The 21,369-nt window shown below is 37.7% G+C and overlaps 2 protein-coding genes across 2 annotated transcripts; one reads left to right on the top strand and one right to left on the bottom strand.

The window, feature by feature from the left end:
- Positions 1-1,422: 1,422 nt before the first annotated feature.
- On the bottom strand, positions 1,423-6,325 carry LOC149025704 (putative galacturonosyltransferase 9). The gene is made up of 3 exons (XM_089145903.1): positions 5,673-6,325; positions 4,322-5,572; positions 1,423-4,206 (listed from the first exon to the last, which is right to left on the bottom strand). Exons 1-3 carry the CDS (start codon positions 5,853-5,855, stop codon positions 3,931-3,933), a joined length of 1,710 nt encoding a protein of 569 aa, XP_089002029.1. The 5' UTR covers positions 5,856-6,325; the 3' UTR covers positions 1,423-3,930.
- A 4,946-nt stretch (positions 6,326-11,271) lies between these two features.
- Positions 11,272-21,124, top strand: CPN60BETA4 (TCP-1/cpn60 chaperonin family protein). The gene is made up of 14 exons (XM_089145902.1): positions 11,272-11,677; positions 11,755-11,880; positions 12,748-12,885; positions 13,228-13,323; positions 13,657-13,899; positions 13,976-14,210; positions 14,385-14,554; positions 14,727-14,804; positions 14,879-14,950; positions 15,024-15,128; positions 15,736-15,828; positions 15,970-16,062; positions 16,313-16,436; positions 20,844-21,124. The coding sequence occupies exons 1-14, from the start codon at positions 11,525-11,527 to the stop codon at positions 20,870-20,872; spliced, it is 1,755 nt and encodes a 584-aa protein (XP_089002028.1). The 5' UTR covers positions 11,272-11,524; the 3' UTR covers positions 20,873-21,124.
- The last annotated feature ends 245 nt before the right edge of the window (positions 21,125-21,369 follow it).

Here is a 21,369-nt window from a genome sequence, read left to right as displayed (position 1 = left end):
TGAGATCCAATCAATTTTAAATTTATTACTATCATTTTTTCAAATAAATCTACAATTGCTCTCGGATGTTCATGGTAAAAATTAGACCTGTAAATGGATAGCCGAAATCCGCCTCCGAATTCGCATTCGTATTCGTTTAAGGGTATCCGAATCCGGAAATTTTCTTACCGGAAAATATCCGTATCCGTCCGCTAAGTAACCGGATTCGGATTCGGATAATTGCTTATCGGATCGGATAATATCCGGATAAATTTTTATCCGGATAGAGTAAAGTATTTAACATTTTTCCTTTAAAAATAGATGATAATCGGATTCGGATACCGGTAATCGGATTCGGATAGAGGTATTCGGTAATCAGAAATTAGAAATTTATAATAAAAAATGTAAAAAAGTGACAATTATCAATCAATAATCGAATATTTTATCGGATCGGATTATTATCGGATATCCGATAAAGTTTCGGATTTGGATTCGGATGCCTTCTCTAAATTTTTGCCGGATTCGGATTCGGATACTGGTGTATCCGTGCCGAATCCAGTCCTTTTACAGGCCTAGTAAAAATTTAGCAGAAATGAATGTTTATTGTTTTTTTATTTATTAATTATTTATCTTTATTTGTGGTTAATTCGTTGAAGTGAGAGAGCATATATTTTTAATACACCAAATTAAATTCAAAGAAGTTATATCCTAGAATTCAAAACAAAATAGAATAGGAAAGTTTGTAATTATATTATATCTAGACTCTTAACACTTGCAACATTGAATAAAATTTTGTATATTTGAATTATGAAAAGTTTGTTGTAAATCAAATAATAAATAGAACACTTATACAAGCAAACAAATCGTGGAAGAATTCATCATCTCTAAGACTTCTTCTGAATATATTTTTCTCTATCTTGAAAACAAAAAAGAAAAATAAGTAGGAACAAAATTGGGAATAATAAGTTTATAAACCGATCTAATTTTATAGTACAAAAGTAGGATGAAAAAAGGTTTTTTTTTCCTTTTGGTAATAAAGTGAAAATAGATTACACAGATGCAAGATTAAACTATAAGAAAATAATATTGAAAGTAAGTTACAATCTTAAATAGGTTTTTATTTCTAGTCACTTTTGATTACTCCTTAAAAAAAATAAAAATATATATATATAACAATTAACTAATACAAACATTTTTATTAAAATTGAAATTATTTTAAAACAGGTTGTAAATTTAAATTTTTCTAAACAATTTACTCCTAAAACCAAAAAAAAAAATCCAAACTTTTACTTATTTATTTCCTAATAAATATTATGAAATTAATTTAGAAAAAAAAAATCACTAACTCTCTCTCTCTTATTTATATATATATAAAAACATCAAGTAAATCTTTTTCTTTTAGTTAGTACTAAAAATTTGAATCCTAGGTCTGCCTGCATGCAGAAAAAGTTTTTGCTTGCAACCCTGCAATTTCCAAATAACCTTAAAATGGAAGAGAAAGATTGAAGCTAAATTCAGTAAGGTAAAGCCACCAGGCATCTAGACAAGAGTGATGATCTATATGATTACCCTCGGATGTAAGTTGAACTGCTTTTTCTGGGATTGACTTACGAATGTAGTTAACAAAGATCAAACGCATCAAATCAGATTGAAGACAAAAACAAAACTGCAATTGGACCCAGAAAGACCATAAGGATCAAACATATGACCGCAATCTCCGGCTGTTCAGCTGTTTTGCCATCCCGAGATGCAGTGATACATTTACAGATATATTTCTGGAATCCGATTTATCTTCCATAATATTTCACATTCTGCACTTTCATTTCTCAAAAAACCACTTTCAATTGCCAATTTCAGTGACAAGAGATAAAGCAGCTCTGTTAAGCTCTTACCACCTTGTCAATTTTAACACCGAAGGTCCCTAATAAACAAGGAAAAGGAGAGCCCCTCCAAGGCTGTACACAAACTCTCAGGCACAAACACACCATAAACCAAGAAGCCCAGACACAAAATCTCACACACCATAAACCTAGAGTTGTACCTGCAACATACTGTGGAGGGCAAGATCTTTTTCCAAAGATCTGATAGTTTAGGAGAAGATTAATAATAATAATAATAATAAAACCAACTAGTAACGTATGCTGAGAAAATATAAAATAACTCCAAACAGGAACTTAGGTGTGACATAAACAGTGGATCTTTGTTATTCAAAACTGAAATTGTGACCACTAGATCGTGCCAACTGTCAACTAAAATATAAGCAAGAAGAAAAACGTCAACACCAAAATTTATTGAATGATGGACTCCATTATCAAAAGGTTAATTGATTAAGTAGGGACCATATCACAGCATATTATATTAGTAAGTCATTTCATTAAACAGGATCCTGTAAAACAAATTATATGGACATAGTATATAATCACAGTCAGTGCAATAAAATAGGAAAGATATCCTGGATACAAGATCATCGGTCTCCCTGTATTTTTATCACTGATCTTTTCTCTCAGTAGCTGGAACCTAACTTGAAATTATTGTACAGGGAACAAAACGGGTAAAGGATTTTCCAGTAATCCTGATGAGTTAATGTTGAACACATTTCTTTGTCCTTAACTTCCACAAACTGGTGACTTTATTTAAGGCTCGGTCATGAATTGATAACGAGTAACTAAAGCCCATAATATGCTCAGTCACAAAGGTAAAAGAGGAGAAGCTTCAATCAGTCAAGGAGTAATGAGGAACATGCTAACCCCAAGCTGTCATAGAATAAATCAAGCTCAAATTGGCCAATGAGCTTGCTACCAACTGTCAATCAATTCTCCCCTGCTTCAACCAATATGTAGCTCACCACTATATTCACTAAAATATTCAAGTCAAATGAGATCCTTTGTGCCATACAAGAACCAACTATCTAAACTTGGGGTTTTGAGAGTTCTACATCCCTTCCTCCACCCCCTGGGAAAAGAAACCCATATACCACCCAAAAATCATTCCAAAGATGTGTGGTTTTCAGGGCTTTAATATATTTTTACCACATAACTATCGCAAATGAAGGATTAGAATCATGTCAAACACAGTTGAGCTCTCAACTTAGAAGTAGGGATACAGCAAATTGGTTTCCCAAAATCTAAAGAAGGCTATGGAAGATTACTCAAGCAATAAGAAAGGTATTCAAGCTGCATGAAAGTAATTAACTCACCAAATTGCTGTGCAAGCATGTGCAGAATGGATAGCACCTAGAAAACTGGCTTCGGTTTCACAATTTTGAACTTGAGTTGCCACCTAAATTTGGAGCCACCTCTGTTTGGATCAAATGCCGATCCTATTCAACATCACCCCATCAAGACCATGACAGATTCTGTTAAAATTTGTGGCTTCAATGATTTTCAAATTGGCATTTGCATTTTTCTTCAGAAAAGCCAATAGTTGATAACTTCAGCCTTCCATCTAGAAGAGACATTCCAACAATGACTTCTGCCTTGCATCATACCTTTTTCCACTAGAAAAGGCGATCCACAAAAATAGATAGTTGAACTTAACATAAGAATTACATGAAATACAGAACTTAAAAGGTACTGATCACAGTGTACTAAAATGAGGGATTTTTTCCCTTCTTTCATTTTGGATTAACTTAAGTGGTAAGCACCTTGCATAAACTTACTACATGTAGTCATTTAGAATTCCCCAAATAAATCATACAAATGACTTCCATCACGAATAAGACCTATGCTAGTAGAGGTACAAACAAATGATAATTGATGACAATCAAAAATAAAAGGAACGGTGACTGTATTTCATCCAAGGCAAACTAAGAAAGACTAATGAGCTTCGCTCCAAAATTCTTTAGCTAACTGGCAAGGGGTACCAACCCAAAATCCAAGTGCCCAGACAGGAAGATGACTAGCAACTCCTTTTGCATTACCTCACAGCTGTCCCATGGAAGAAGCCATTGATCTAGAGTCCAAAATTGCACATTTGCACAAACTCCATCTCATAGTCCACATATTTCGTCCAGAGATGCCGGAACTGATTCATTGCAATGTCAAGCCATGGTTTCATGTTCCCATTGAAGTGGATAACTGCAGCATTGCTAATCTCATCCATACTAATACTTGGATTGTAACCAAGCCCAAGCACATGCCAGGATTTGTCCAAAGGCTTTGTTGTTGAGTAAAATGTGATAAGGCCTGGCGGAAGGGTACCCAGTTTCCACAAAGTCCGGCCCTCATTCTAATCAGAAAAAATATCAAAACCAAAACTATTAGACCCAAATCTTATCTACTATAATGAACTCCAGCAGTTAGAAATGTAACTGAAAAGAAAAGAACTCGGAGATGGTGATTACCAGATTTTGCCAGTAATGATACTGCTCAGTGCACTTTTCACGCCTCCAAGCATCAAGATCAAAAAAATTCATGCCATATGCCCAGGCACAAGCCTTGGGGTTAAATTTCTCCCTGATAAGTGGGTGAGAGAAGTTCATATACTGAGAGTAGCGGTGAAATGACCCAAAGCATGTCTCCACAGCACCATTCACCTTCCCATCCATATCGACCTGCCACAAACCAGTGAGGTCCTTTTGCACCACAATATCATCATCCAGAAACAAGATCCGATGCAATTTCGGGTACATCTCAGGCAGATAAAACCTGAGGTGATTCAAAATAGACAAGTACTTGGGGTTTCTGAATTTTAAGTTATTTGCATCTTTGGTTGCATTCTCCGCCCTATTCTCAAAGTAAAACCTTTGTAAGTTCGCAGACTCAAGCTGCCTAAGAACCGGCACGTAAGATGAATTCAAGAATTTGTAGTCCTCCACGGCCTTCACCTCAACATGGGCACCGCCTTCCGCAGGTCTCATCTTGAACCAAACCTGCATCGCTGCAAGATTCATCCTATCAGTGACTACATGGAACACATGCTTCCATGGCTCGGCTGCGTTCTTCACAGCAGAATTCACCACAACCGAAGCAGCGATCACGTTGTCTGAGAAAATCGCGTAGTGGTAGAGATTGGGATCTTCGAATTCAGGCACGAAATCAATATCTACATACTTCTCTGGGTGTGCAATGCGTTCCTCAACAAGTCTCATTGCCAAACAATGCAAGCTCTTAGGGATAGATTTGGCGGCAATCAGACTAGAGAAAGCTCCCTGTTTCTTTGCTTTCGCAAGCTGCTCATTGACAGCAAAAATTGTGTCTTTAAGCTTCTGGATCTTGAGCTGATTATCAAAAGATTCCTTGGCCTCTGAGATCAATAATCGAGCGAGTTTAACCTTGTCTTTCACCTCCTTTTCGAACTGCCGGAGCACATCTTCATCAACCTGTACATCCGTTTCAAACAAGGCAGCACGATAAGAAGGCCGTGAAACAAGATCGGAGAAATTCCGTGCCATATCATCAAAAACCCGGAGTTGCTTCGAGTTTTCAAGCTTGAGCTTCCGAGCATAGGCAGCGTAAGCATTGAGAAGAGCGACGTGATTGTTTGATTGCTTGATGATCAGATCAAGCCTTGTCTTCAGTGGATCTGACTTCAGCGTAAGAAATGTCCGGTGAACATAGGCACGCATATGAGGCCCGGAACTCGTCGGCAAACCCTGTAATCTCCAATTACAAATCCAATTACAGTCATTGTCAAAAATTAAAAAGGAATCACAACTAATTTTGACATTAATAATGAAAAGAACCAAGACTTACTGAATCTTGATTTGAAGTAGACGGGTTAGTTGTTAGGAGAACCGACACTGTCGCGAGGAAGAGAAGAGTGAACATAGCAGAAACAAAGATCCGGTAAGAGAAAAAGCTTCGAAGACCTCCAACACCGACTCCGGCTCCTCCACCGCCGGTGCTCAATCGACCAACTCGAGCGGCACCTGCCATTCTTCTTTCACTCTAATCTCTACCGATCAAATCAGTTATCCTCGGCTTGCTCCTCCCTCAGATTAAGAATTGATTCATGGAAGAAGAAGGTGGAAGAACCAGAGAATTTACTAATGGAGGAGATGAGGCATCTGCTGTGTTCCTAGATAGTCCTAGACAGATTGTTTGTTAGTTTGTTCGTAAATTGCAGATTTCTGTTTCGCTTTCCAACTTTGGCGATGGAAGGGAAAGTGCTACGGAGATTATACTTATAAGGCTTATATGAAAATCAGATCGGGATTCGCCGATCCCGATTCTGTGATTTCACTGGTGCTTTGGTAACGCTCTTAGAAAACGTTTATAGCATTCTTCTGTTCTCAACAGAGTAGAATTATTTGTTAAAATGGTTCATTCTTCTATTATTGAAGAACGATCCAATTAGAAAAAGTGATGGGCTAAAAACACATTTTATAGGACACTACAAAGATATTTTTACTAAAGACTAGAAACGAAAATGGGTTATATAAAGACTTTAGAACAGGTTTATTAAACGCCTCATTTCTTCAGCATAGCATATTAAAGAATAATTTTACATAAGAATTACTATCTCAGAACTGAAACGTTACCAAATGCTTACTAAGTCTCGCTGAAGTCGGGTCACGCTCCATATTTGGGAAAAAGTCCAACGAAGGTAAGGGTAAATGTTTCGGTAGACTACAACAGATTAGTTGCGCCAGATTTATGGACGTCAGATTGCAACGGAAGGAAGATAATTCTAATCTAACGGGGTAGAAAAAGGTTTTATAGTAGATCATGTATCACCCTGTTGTTCCTCGGGAACCTCTTGGATTAATCTTAAAGTATTTTCTTGATCTACGCGGTTTGTAATATTTAAAATCTAATTAGTGTTGTCAATTTTAAAATAAAATAATACACGTGCATGGAATCTAATTTGCAATTGAACTGGGAACAGCTGGCGAGGGAACAGTTTCCTCGCTTTCCTCTTTTTCTCTTTTCCAAACAATGAGTTTCTTTCCTATCAATTCTTTAAGGAAAAGAAAGAAAAAAAATTTGACAAAAACAATTGTTAAAATTGAACACTTTTTTTTTGGGTGGAGGTAAAACAGAAAACTTAACCATTAACTAACGGTGTCAATAGGCCAGGTTAGCCTTTAACCGTTATTTTTCCATAGAGATTGAAATTAAAACTCAAGTCCAATCCAATTCAGTCACGGTTTAAAAGTCTTAAACTCTAATCTAACCCTGACAGAGTTCAGTCCAACCCACTCTAATTAACTCGACAGAGGTCAGATTGGCCCTGATTAACTTTGACTCTAAACCTAATTTTTAGTGAAAAATAGAATTGATAATAATATTGTTACCAAGTAAATTAAGCTTGTGAACTCTTTGTTGTTTTACCGACTAAGCAACACTGCATTGGTAAATTGGTACACATTATGGTATTAAATAAATTTTAAGTATAACTTTAATTAAATTAAATTAATTTAGGGTTGGGTTGGCCCAAGGGCTAAACCCGACCTGACCCTATTAAGGTTCATTATTTTTAAATACAAGTCCGTTCTTTGAGTTTAAAAAATGGAGTTGGAATCAGATTGGGCTCAAGGGAGGTTTGGGCAGGCCAGATCAACAGGATTTTATTGACACACATACTATTAACTTGATAAACTTGACTAAATTTGTAAAAACTAACACCTAATGGTATGTAATTAGATACTTTGAATGTTGTTTTTCATTTTTCAATAGAACTAAACTATACAATTGTACATTTTGGGTAAAAGTTCAACAACATTACAAATAAGTTTTGCATTACAAATGTAATTGGGTAGGTTGGAAAATTTTCTCTCACCATATAAGTGAAAGATCAGGAATCTAGAATGAATGAACAATGTATTTTTGCCAAATACAAAGAGCTCAATGAGGGTGGATGTGCAGATCACCCAATAGCTATGCTTTTTACACCTCAAGGTATGGTGTAGAAAGCTACTAAGCATGGGGTCAACGAATTGGGATCAACTATCTCAAGAATAGCCTACCCATGTAAAGTGTTTGGCCCCATGTTAGGTATGGAGCCATGTCTAGACATAAGGGACCTCTATGAGAAAAAGAAGAAAAAAACTCTAAAAATAGTCGAATATATAAAAGATGGTTGTTTAATGAAGTATGAAGTCAAGAATTCAACTCAACTCCTCATAAAGAGTCGTTTATCACTCTTCATTGTTTTCAATGAAAATTAAATCGTTCTCATTTAATTTCAATAATAAAAAAATCAAAACCAAATTTATCTTCTTAATTACATGAATGCAATTTTACGTCTGCCGTTAATTCTCCTTTAGTCCAGAAATAAATTTTGGTTTTTTCATATCCAACATGTCACGTGACAATTTATGAGCAACTTCTATATTATCACGAGTAATATCAAAGCGGTTCCCCTTGTCATTCATAGATTTCAGATTTCTTTTGGAGAAACCCTAGGTTTACATATAAACGTTAGAAGAGTTTGAATTTCAAAATATTTAACTGAACTTTCTTCTCTAATAGAAATTTCTTTTTTAGTTTGAACTCGAAGCTTATCCATAATCAGGATAAAAAAACCCTAACAGGTAAAGATCCATTGAGAAAAAGTATGACGAGAGAGACGACTCAAGAGAGAGACGGCAGTCACAAAAGTCAAAGTCAAATGTTGGAGATGTGATCTAATCAATCTTGAAATCAGTGAAATTAATTTCATAGTGATCTAAGCAATAAGAAAGTCAAAGTAGATGCTTGAAAAGTGAGAGAACTTGGAAGGTGCAGCCCCACAACATTGCCTTGGAACTTCCGGCCGTTTCAGATCTCCAAGCCTTGCTGTCTGATCTCATTTAGTGGTTTTGGACAAAAAGACTGTGGATTAACTCGGGTTGATACCTGATACCAACCCGGTCTGGTGTGATATTTTCCGGGTCTTCTTCGACTATGTTGTCAATATAGAATGTAGAAACCAAATAGGGATGTATTTTCAAAACCAAAATCAAACCAGCTTGGTTCAATATGAACCAACCCGGTTTGAATAGCAGGTAGCACTTACTCTGTCTATCCCCAAAGGGGAGAGGGAGAGAGACAAGGAACGGTACTCAATGATGTCTGTAGCTGTTAATGGGGGAGATGTTTCCAAGAGAGAGAGAGAGGGGGAAGCTTAGGTCAGTAAAGTCTTCCAAGGAAAAAATGTCTCTTCTGTGTTTTTATGTGATTAATGGCTAGCCCACTTCTCTATGAACATTAAAAGCTGGTTATGCACTTCCATCCTTCTCCAGCCATATCTCTCTCTATCTCTGACATTAACTTTCTGCATGACTAGCATCTATACATATACAGCATTAAGAAGTTGTAAGCCATTGTGATCTGGTTCCTTGTTTCTCACTCAAGTGCTTACAGAGCTGAAGAGGAAATCAGAGATGATGTTCATACCTTTCTTCATGAGAACTATTCTGCTGTTGGTTTTAGTGTCTACAAGTACTGAAGCCAGGCCCTTCTCCTCCACCACAACCTCCTCTCCTGAATCAGACCCACAAGCCCCTTTCTCAGGCACTCCCATTTCGCCATTACTTGTAAGTCTCTCTCTCTCTCTCTCTCTACACACACACATATGTACATATTAACCTTATGCATGAGATGACTGTGATGGGCAGGAAGCAAGGAGCAATGGTGTTGAATGTGGTGGTACAGAGAGTAAAGGATGTGTGGAGTCAACATCAATGGTTTATGTTGATCAGACGGACTATATCTACACCCAAGATCTCCCTCCTTGATTTTAGTTTATTTACTTTTTTTCCCCCTATTTATTAGTTGAATTGTTTTCTCTTTGTTAGAACGGAAAGCTTCAATCCACTTGTAGGATCTAACCTTTTGGGGGTCGGACACTTTTGGTATTTGCTTTTGTAAATTAATGTGAAAATCTTTCCTTTTCTTGCTATTTGCTTTTGAAAATTAATGTGAAATTTTTGCTTTTCTCCACGATTGTCACCAATCGTCTACTTCCATGTGGCAAATAGTAAAACATATGCTTCACCATATAAGGAAAAAATCCTCTATTGTGCATTATTCTTTGCTGTGCACAGCAGTGCACATAGATACCAAATAATAGGTTGAAAAAGTGAAAAGATTACAAGGCTATTTTGGACGTTTTAAGCTGAAAAAACAAAAAGATGCCAAATAGCCTTGTAATCTTTTTGCTTTTTCAACCTATTATTTCATTTTATTAAAGAAAAAAAACTCCATTATTTAGCATCTATGTGCACTGTTGTGCACAATCGATTATGTTTTCCCCATTATATATTTTAGAGTGGACTAAAAAACCCTCAATATTTGGTAAGAAAACTTAAAACCCTCAATATTTGTTGGGAAGGACCACATTTTCTTTGTCTATCGACTCTATCCCTTCTCCCCTTCTATGTAGTGAAACTAATTACATCCATTTGGCCCCAATCTAGGTATTATCTTGGTTCTTTTCGGAAAAAATCTCTTTGGTTTCTCCTATGGTTTCTCAAATACTTCTACAAGTCTATTTGTGAAAAAGTAGGCAAATTTTTGGTGCTATGATCTCTTCCTTTTGATGAGAGCATAATCTTAGAAGACGGCGTACAAGTCTAAATCTCTGAAAATTCTCCCTAAAGAAAAAATCCAGATCTCCGGCCTTCGTTTTGTAAAGTCATTTGCTTTAATGTATTTGTTACCATGTTTCTTAGTTTTAGATATCAAAAGATCAAGTTGATTGACTCTTCATTACTATCTAATAACAACCCCCTTTTCCCTCCCTCCCTTTTCTTGTATACTCTTTGTTTCTTCCCCATTAGGATCTTGATAATGAAATCCATTACTCATCTAGAGAAAAGACTCAGAACATGTTTGGGGAGATTTTGTTTGTAAATGAGCAACCTGACGGCAAGTTAATGCCTATTCAGTAATCTAAGTGATCTCTGAATCTCATGATTCATGATTCAATTTCGTCTACTTTAACATGTGGATGGAAAGAGCTTTAGCAATTTATTCTGTTCAGAACCACACTGGTACCATAACCATATAGACATATGCAAATACCTAAAATATGCTTAAGGTTATCGTTGTGGCATTTTATCAAACACGTATCCTACAACATGATCCGCATACTTTATCATTAAAAATATAATCCAAATCAATAAAAGTATGGAGATACAAGATTAAAAAGATAAAAGCATTTACCTGGGTTCCCAATGTTATTTCTCTTCATAATCCAAGTGATTCAACTCCACCATGTGGGATCCACTCATCCACCCGTTTATTCTCTTGCTAAGAAAGTGGTCAAACAAGGTGTTAAGCAAATAGATGGAAATGGGAATCACAGTAATAAAACCATTCTTACTTTCAGTAACAGAGAAGCCAATGGCACTTTGTACAATCACCAAAAGAATCATCTATCTGAAAAACAATTTGCAAACCCTAGGAAGCAAAATCGGCATTTGGAGTGGGCCGTAAAGCTCGCTTGAACAGGATTTCTGATTATTAATGCGTAACTCAATCAGAAATGACATGGATGCCACGTGGCGGAAATTTGAAGAACGTCTGTTGGTGGTTTCTTATCTCTATCAGATATATTGCAAGCATAGTTGCAGTTCATTCTGGCTAATTGAACCTGGAAACCTGAAATTTGAGCAACTATGGTGGTGTGTTCTCCGTCTCCCATTTCTGTAGCCTTTTTCTCGAACCATATACCACACTCGACTAAAACGTACTTCTGTACTCCATGCACAAGAGCAATGGCTAAAGAGCTTTATTTCAACCATGAGGGTTCGGCTACAAAGAAGCTTAAGGTTACACACAGTTTGAGCCTTTCCATTCTGTTGGTCGTTTCTGTGATAATGGAACCATTCTTTGTGGTTCAGTGCAGGCAGGGGTAGACTTGGTAGCTGAATTGGTTGGGGTGACACTGGGCCCAAAAGGTAGAAATGTGGTTCTGGAAAACAAGTATGGACCTCCTAAGATTGTCAATGATGGTGCTTCTGTCCTCAAGGAGGTAAGATCATTCATACACATGAGTTCCTATTTTCTTAAATTCGTTTTGCAATCCTCTGTTTCTTATGACTGAAGGCTGGTTCTGTATCAGAGGATTCATGAAGAATATTTACTCTTTGCACTCTTCATTTTGGCCTTTCTTGATTGAAATGGAAGAGGATAGGAACTAAAGTTCAAATTATTTGTTTCCTTTCCTTTTGCCTTCTTGGGCTAATGGTATTTTCCAAATTTTTATCATGGTGACTGAGAGCTTCCAGGATTGGTTCAGACAGAGCTCAGCTCTCTTCATCTTCTTAAGATACGGAAGATCTCAACTATTTTCTTCCTCTCATTGTAAATCGGTACATGATTTTGTTTATTCCAAAATTGGTTTTCAAATAATAATGCTGAAGCATTCCAAACAATGGTGCTAAGTAGTTAAAGGTTTTTCATGCAGTTGAAATCAGCCTTCTATTTCCCTGCTGATTTGGGTTGTTGAAAAGGTTTGCTTGGCTGGGAGGCCTGTGTTCTGGTTTCTCTTTTATGCTCTGTAATCAGATGGTTGGCCGTTTCTACATTATTAGTGGCTATTAACATGGCTTAGTTGGAAAAACCCAACATGATCAATAATCTATCACCATTTATTCTTGTAATTGAGCTTGTATGATGTCAGTTTGGTCTTATGAGGGTTCACAGTAGGAACTAGGAACTCTTACACACACGCATAATGATTTGCACGTCCATCACTCTAGGCCCAAGAAAATGGTGGAAGTATAAGTATAACCTCGAGCTCTCATGCCAGAGGGGAAGGTCACCTATATTTCTTTTTACTTAGTACTCTTTTATTTTCTCCCCTGTTTTTTAATATTTTTCATTTTGATTTATTAAGATTGAATTAGAGGATCCTTTGGAAAATGTTGGAGCGAAGTTAGTGAGGCAAGCTGGCGCAAAAACTAATGATCTTGCTGGCGACGGTTCCACCACTTCTGTTGTCCTTGCTCAAGGTCTAATTGCTGAGGGTCTGAAGGTATTACCTAGTTGTAAGCATGCTGTACTAAATTTGAGCCTTATTTATCAAAGATGAGAAGGCATCTTTTCAAGTCTTAGCTAAATGTGTCATTTTTGAATGGGTAAATCTGCTTGTTTTAAATTGGAAAAAGGATTGTATGATGTGTTCAGAAGTTTTTGAATTATTTTTACTGGTACCAACAGAATGTTAGTCTTCTTCTGGTGCAAGATATCCATTGGAGCTCCGCCTTCTCCTCAACTCTTTTTCTTTTTGGATGAAAACCAGATTACGAGAATGGTGTGAAGAACTTGATTTCTTGTTGCATTGGGGCCATGTTTCATATGGTTGTATTTTTTGTAGGTTATAGCAGCAGGTCTCAATCCTATTCAGATCTCACGAGGGATTGAAAGGACTGCAAAATCCCTAGTTTCAGAACTCAAGTCAATGTCCAAAGAGGTATGTGGCAGAATGGATGGCTACTTCAGTTTTGCCAAGTGGATCATAGAGCAGATGAAACCAATTCAATGGCTACTGGAACACTTATGAAACACATATTTGATTGGCTAAGATAGATAATATTTTTAAGGTGAAAATCCTGGGAGCCAACCAGCTTGTTTGCTCTCATGGTTGCGTTCCATTTTAATTTTTAATGGAAAAAGTTTAGAAGTTTTAGGAGATGCTGTGGCATAGCCAATTTCCAAATTGAAATATTTTAATCTTTAATATGGAGCATAAGTTATAGAATTATCTCATGCTGGTTATATTGACTATCAGAGTTACATCATGCAGGTTGAAGATCACCAGCTTGCAGATGTTGCTGCAGTCAGTGCTGGGAATGATTATGTCTTAGGAAACATGATTGCGGATGCCCTTCAACAAGTTGGGAGGAGGGGTGTAGTCACCATCGAGATAGGGAAATCCACTGATAGCAACTTGCAGGTTGTAGAAGGAATGCAATTTGATCGTGGATACTTGTCTCCTTACTTTGTTACAAATAGGCAGAAGATGTCAGTGGAATTTCATGACTGCAAGGTAGGGTTTTGATTTTGTTTCGATATGTTACGGACTTATGGTGTCCTATGTTGTAACAATAGAATCCTTTCTGCAGTTGCTTTTGGTCGACAAAAAAATCACAAACCTGAAGGAGTTAGTCACAGTACTGAATGGTGCAGCAAAGAAGAAGTATCCAATTGTGATAATTGCAGATAGCATTGAGCAGGAAGCTCTAGCTCCAATAATTAGGAACAAACTCAAGGGTGTGGTGAAGGCAGCTGCCATTAAAGCTCCTGCCTTTGGAGAACGCAAAAGCCACTACCTAGAGGACATTGCTATCTTGACTGGAGGTAGTTGATTGGTCACTGAAACAGCCGCATTTTTTGCAGCTATGATATATGAACTTTGCCTCGCATAATTGCAAGCAATTCATAATTTTACTGATTCCATACCTATATTCCTGAACATTTTCCTTTGTCACATCAATTTTTTTCTTTTATATTTATTTCTCCATTGTTCTTCAGGTACTGTAGTCAGGGATGAAATGGGGCTAACCCTAGAAAAGGTTGGAGAGGAGGTACTAGGCACTGCTGTAAAGGTAGTAATAACTAAGGATTCAACACTGATAGTTACTGACGGGAATACTCAACCAGCTGTTGACAAAAGGGTTGCCCAGATTCGAGCCCTTGTTGAGGTGATTTCTTTTCATAGTGTTAATTCACTGCTGTTTTCCTCTTTAGCTCCAATTAGTGTGTGTTCTGGCTGTATATGAACTTCTGTTGAGATGGTGACAATATCCACCCAAAAAAAAAAAGTTGGGTACTTCATGCCATAATACTACTGAGATTCTGTCCCTACTTTTGCAGAACACAGAAGAGAATTTCCAAAAAAATATACTGAATGAAAGAATAGCAAGGTTATCTGGTGGAATAGCTATTCTTCAGGTATTTAGAATTGACCTCTTGAAGCTTTCACTTTGTAAGGATTTCTTGATGATCCCTATGCTTTTGTTTTGCAGGTTGGAGCACAAACAGAAGTAGAATTGAAGGATAAACAACTACGACTTGAAGATGCTTTGAATGCAACCAAGGTAGCTTTGATGCATGTTGTTGGTGAATCTTCCGCTGAGTAGTTCTCAAACTTCCTGAGTAGAAACCTTGCAGGCAGCTATTGAGGAAGGTATTGTGGTTGGTGGAGGATCTAGCTTGTTGAGGCTTTCTTTAAAGGTTGATCATATCAAGAATATTTTAGACAATGATGAGCAAAAGGCATGATTCTGTCTCCTCTTCCTCCTCTATATTTTGATACCAGAAAATTTTCCTGTGGTACACAAAAGTATAAGATTAGAACGAATTTAGGCTTGACATCTGATTTTCTTTTCATCTTTGATTACTTGATCATGATTTCATATGTTTCAAGTCATTATGTGGATTATGCTTGTGCATGACACTAGGATGTCCAACTTTAACTGCTCCACTGCCAAGGTCTAATGACACTCCCTGTAATTGCTTTCTTATATATATGAATTCCCACCACTGTGAGGTCTGGGGATCATTATTTGGACAGCCTTATCCCTGCTTTTTCTGGGAGGCTGTTTTCAGACATAAACCCATGACCAGTTGTTCATAATGGAGCATCCCTTAACATTGCACCGAGGCCCATAGAGGGTAATGCTTTTTATAGTGTTACTATTATCTTACATTTTTATATTAATAATATTTTTCTGTTTTTATTATTCCATGCTTCTGGAATTCTTCCATTTGAAGATTGTAACCTTTTCCTAGGTTCAATCACCTTCCCCCCCCCCCCCGCCCTTCTCTCAAACCACTGCCTACAAAAAATAAATACCTTATCCCTCAAATTTTTTTCCCACAGATTGGAGCTGAGATCTTTAAAAGAGCTTTAACCTACCCGTCAAGATTGATAGCTAAAAACGCAGGTGTAAATGGCAGTGTTGTCATAGAGAAGGTATGCCTAGTGGATTAATGGTGGAATACATCTAATTTACATCACAGAATCCTTTATTTACTTAATACAGTTTTGAACTATTGCTTACTATTTTTAAGTTTTAACTGAGAAATCTCCTGTTGAAATGTTTTCCACTTCCAGGTCCTATCCATTGATGATGTAAGCTATGGATATAATGCTGCAAAAGGCTGTTTTGAAGATTTGATTGCTGCTGGAATTATTGATCCAACAAAGGTATCACACTGAACATAAATAAAGGGTTATGAACTAGATCAATCGCATGATGTATTTTGTAGTATATGGATATCTAAAGGACTGTGACATGAACACATTACAAGGTATAAGATGCCAAATTGGTCCCATAATATAAGTCAGTACATGGATGTCAGTATGTACATTCCTACATATGCAAATGACTTGTTTGGAAACCAAAACAACAGCATAAAAAGGTCTATTCATGATTCTATGTTGAAAACTGGAACAGGTAGTTAGATGCTGCTTGGAACATTCTGCATCTGTTGCTAAGACTTTTCTTACATCTGATCTTGTTATCACTGACATTGAGGAATTACATGCAATTCCTATGAGAAAGCCGGTTCCAAATTCAGGTACTTCTCCATCATGCATGTTACCATTTAAAAATTGTTTCAGCATGGAAATGTCAGGAAATCCATCTTAGAACAACAAGTGTAGATTTCCTATTCTATTAGATGACTGAAATATTTGAATGTGAGCTTCTCTCACTTGTGCAAATTGTAATATGGCTAAAGTGCATAAACCCATGTATTAGTTCTTAGTTCTTTTATTTATTGGTAATGACTATGAGATCCTGCACCAGCCAACAGAGAAATTACAGTTTTTCGCTCAACTGATTAGATTTGATCTATCTTTCTCTAGTAGGAAGTATAAGCGATAAGGGGTTCAAATGAAAATTCCTGTCTCTCAGACTGTTGATTGTCCAGGTTAGTCCTAATCAAACATAACCAATGGAGGGTTTAGAATTACCTCAAAACACACATGCAGGTTGTTAGGTACCTGAATGAGGCTACTTAACAAGGTGGAATAACTCAAGAAGAAAAAAGGGACTTTGAATAAAAGTTGAATAAGAAACAATACATTCTACCAGCAATAGGTGATTCCTACGGCTACCCAAGAGCAATGGCTCTCACATAAACTTCTCTATATCTCAAAACATCTCTTCTACTCTTCTTTCCCCCTATTTATAGCAATTACGTTCCTACAATATTAATTAACAGAATCATCCCAATTCGAATAGGACTCTTCAAAAGTAACCTGAATGTAATATGACTCTTCAATCTAATCCTAAAAAGTAACCTGAATACAATAGGACTCTTCAAATCTGCCAATCGTTTCCTTCCCTAGAATTTAGGGATTTGCTTTCCCTGTCGAGTGTAGACTCGTGTTACTAGGGACCTATCAATACTCCCCTCCAACAGTTTCACCTTGTCCTCAAGGTGAAAATCTGAAAATCTCTTCTGTTGGGGTTTAATGGAGTGGGCTTGACCCAAGGGGGTTTCTTTGGGGGTCTAGCGGCCCAGTCTTTGTGTTGGGTTTGTTTGGGCCTTAAGTTTGAGACGAAAGATAACAGATTGAGGCCCAAATAACACAATCTTTGGCTCATAGGGATTGGACCAAACCCACCACCCGGTTTGAGGTGAACCGAATCAACCCCAAAAATCCTAAAACTCCATCGTCTTCTTCCTTTCCTGCAAACCAAAGTCTTCGCCGCCTGCAACTTGCCGCCGCCTGTACCTGGCCTCCTATGCTTCTTCACTTCACCGCATCTCGATTTTATCGCAGAATATTGCTCCTCCACTCTGGTCCGGTAGGTATCTTCACTCAATCCTATCTTCGTCTTTTTGTTCCACGTTTGGTGATGTGTGACTTCCGTAGCCGGCAGTACTTCATCCTCCTTTCGATACTTCTTTCCAGCCTTCTTTATAGCCTGATTTGGCGATTCAGTCACATTGATACTATACTCTGATCCAACCTGGTTGGTGTCTATCTCCAAATTTGATCTCGGTTGTCTCCCGTCGCTAAACTCACACTTCAGGGCTTTTTTGAATCCCGTCCAAGAAAATGCCGTCCAATTCTTGCAATAGATCCAGTCAAGTGCCTCTCCTTCTAGATGTTGGATTGCCACCCCCAACCACTGCTCTTCCTCGATCTGGTTCTCCCAGCAGAAGAGAAGAACCTCTAAAATCCATCTCTGAACTCCTCCTTCACCAGAAAACAAAGGTAGTGCCATCACCTCCCTGGATTGTTACAGCTCTGATACCAATTTATTAGGTACCTGAATGAGGCTACTTAACAAGGTGGAATAACTCAAGAAGAAAAAAGGGACTTTGAATAAAAGTTGAATAAGAAACAATACATTCTACCAGCAGTAGGTGATTCCTACGGCTACCCAAAAGCAATGGCTCTCACATAAACTTCTCTATATCTCAAAACATATCGTCTACTCTTCCTTCCCCCTATTTATAGCAATTACGTTCCTACAGTATTAATTAACAGAATCATCCCAATTCGAATATGACTCTTCAAAAGTAACCTGAATTCGAATAGGACTCTTCAAAAGTAACCTGAATGTAATATGACTCTTCAATCTAATCCTAAAAAGTAACCTGAATACAATAGGACTCTTCAAATCTGCCAATCGTTTCCTTCCCTAGAATTTAGGGATTTGCTTTCCCTGTCGAGTGTAGACTCGTGTTACTAGGGACCTATCACAGGTCCCCCTGGAGGATTTCAGCACTTCGGTCATGGATGGGAGAGATGGATGAGAGACCAGAACTACGGAGGGAGGAGAGTAACTGCTCTAATGAATGTAGTGGGCATTCTACCTATCCCCGAGTTACATATGAATAGGACTTGATCCCTATGGTCCATGCTGAGTGTGTTAGACAAGTGGTAAAAAGGATGTAGGCTGCAGTGAGTCTATCTCAATTGTTGGAAATTGACTCCTTTACCCTTCATGAATTTTGATGATCACAAACACATAACAAATGCACTAACAATTTATTCATGTGAAAGGCAAAAAGCTTTGACGCTCTTAGGCATATATGTGCGAAAACAACTTAAGAGCATGCCATGAACAGGTACTGTCCTAATAACACTCAAGACCAACATTGCACATTGAGCCACGAGCATTTACTCAAGATGCCTTCGCACAATAGGACATACTTCAAGAGCGTAGAATTGAGATATGTGCAGGACATCAAAACCATGCAGTTAGCCTAGGACACATGTAATCTTGTAATTGCATAAAAATACACTTTCAAATTTTGGAATTTTAAAAACATGTGCATGAGCTACTATTTGGCCAGAGTTGTCAGACCTTAGGACAAGTGCCCATTTTGTAGAATATTTTTAAAATTTTCCAAAATAAGTGACGGTTGAAATGCAGGTTGACTGTCTAGCAAACTGGCCTGATCGACTGTCAAAGTCAAAAGCCTGACAATTGCAACAGTCAGATCCTAAGGTCAATTGTCAGGCTGATAGTCGCTCACAGGTTGACTATCAAACGATTAGGTCAACTAAGCCTCCAACGGTTAGTTGGGTGAGTCAACCATTAAGCCAAAAAATACCGTTTTCTACCATTGGGATTCAAATCAATCCCATATTTTCACTCTAAATATAGGTCTCTATCAAGCCAAGTCTCCCTAGAAATCCAAGTATCATTGAGTTCAATTGCTCTCTACCGAAGAGCTTGGTTTGAAGAACTCAAGGCAATCTTTCTTAAGCATCACCAAGAGGAAGAAGCAAGTTGAGGAGATATTTGGTGCATTGCTCATCATTCATATCATTGTGCATCATCATCACTCACTCAAAGGGTATTATGTCACACCCTTTGATAAGTAACATTTTTCCCATTTCTTATCTTTGTAATTGTTGATTGTACTTAGACTCTATACTGCGCTTAGAGTACGGTTCAAACACTCTTTCATACTTAAGAGATTGGATACTCTAGTCCGGAATCAAGATTACGTAAAGGTTCTCTTGTCATTAACAAGATTTTGAAAGGTGTTGTTTCTCCCACAAAAGGATCGCCAATGGACTTCTCTCTCAGGATAGAGAGGACGGACGTAGACTCAATTGTGTCAAACTACTAAATCTTGTGTTGCCTTGTCTTATGCTTATTTTCTTTGATTGAATTTAATTTGGTTATATCTTCTTTAAAGGGAGTTAATTTCCACTAGTTCAACATATTCACCCCACTTCAGGTTGATTTACATCATTTTCATATTTAGTATTTTATCCAGTAAATAACATTAATTACTATTGTTAGGATTAGAGCGATCAATCACACACAATCGAATAGAAAACAAGGAAGAAAGAGACATGGATTTTACCCTGGTTAACCTCAATGTGAGGCTATGTCCAGCATTAGGCTTTTCAATATATTCTTCTCGAAAACAACTACATACAATGTTCTATTGCAAGAGAATATATATAGGCACTTAGAAACCCTAAGCCACAGTTATTCATGAGCCCAAGCCCAAACTATAAAGAAACTCCGAGGCCCACAGAAACATGGACCCTCTATTGTCTATGGGGGCCCTGCCCCAACACCCTCGCCAAGGCGGCTTCCCGGACCCCTGTGTCTGTCTGCAACACAATGAGAAGCATGAGCCATACTCAACAACTATCAAGCACAATTTCCAATTTCTATGGTTGAGGTATTTCCAAGTGGTATAGCAGTAGGTGCATTACATTGCTGCAGTTCTACTGGTCCTCTGCATACTAATGATTTCTTCTCAAGTTTTTCTCGGTAACAACTTATTTACTGGTTAGATTCTTAACTCCTTCCTCTCAACACTTGTGTGCAAATACAGAGCACCTATAATTCAATAGTTATAAAGAGCCCCCCCCCCCCCCCGCCCAGGGGAAGGGAATCTGCTAATTTTCCATTATAGTTATATTTTTGGCACGCATTAAGAGGGGGTAACTCAGTGCAAATGACTTGTATTTCTCTTTTGTGTTTGGATTTTCAGGTGTTGGGCCGGTTGGCTTTAATTTCTGATGGCATGATTTAAAAAGGGAGCTGTTCACACTTGAAAACTCTCCTCTATGCTGTCCTTCAAATGTAGCACATGATACTTCAAAAGAGGTTGAACAGATGACCTGCCAAAATTTCTGAGGTGGCTGGTTAGAGTTCAGCTCACTTGTCATCAGAAATGCTTATTGTTAGACAAAAGAGCTTTGTTTGTAATAGCCAAACTACATTTTGGAAGAGCATTTACCCAGTGGGCATGGTGACAGGAATTCTACCTTATCTACTGAGTTATGAAGGAATCTTAGCTTCCCACTTTGATAATGGTCAAAATTGCTACAGGGTCCCCCCCCCCCCCCCCCCCCCCCATCTCTCTCAAAGAAAAAAAGACACAGAAGAGGCTACTTTGGGAGATTTTCAGTGTCAACCTTTGTAAAGCATAACTTTGTATCTTTGGGTCACTAAGGTCACTAGCAGGTTATCAAACCGAATATTAGACTTCCTAGTTTCTTCATTGTGTCCAACAG

This window comes from Hakea prostrata, chromosome 2 (genome assembly GCF_041222555.1).
Source record: "Hakea prostrata isolate BN-2017 chromosome 2, UWA_Hpros_2, whole genome shotgun sequence".
NCBI classification, from domain to species: Eukaryota; Viridiplantae; Streptophyta; class Magnoliopsida; order Proteales; family Proteaceae; genus Hakea; species Hakea prostrata.
The sequence above is the reverse complement of the archived record's forward strand: the minus strand, read 5'-3'. Positions and strand labels throughout refer to the sequence as shown.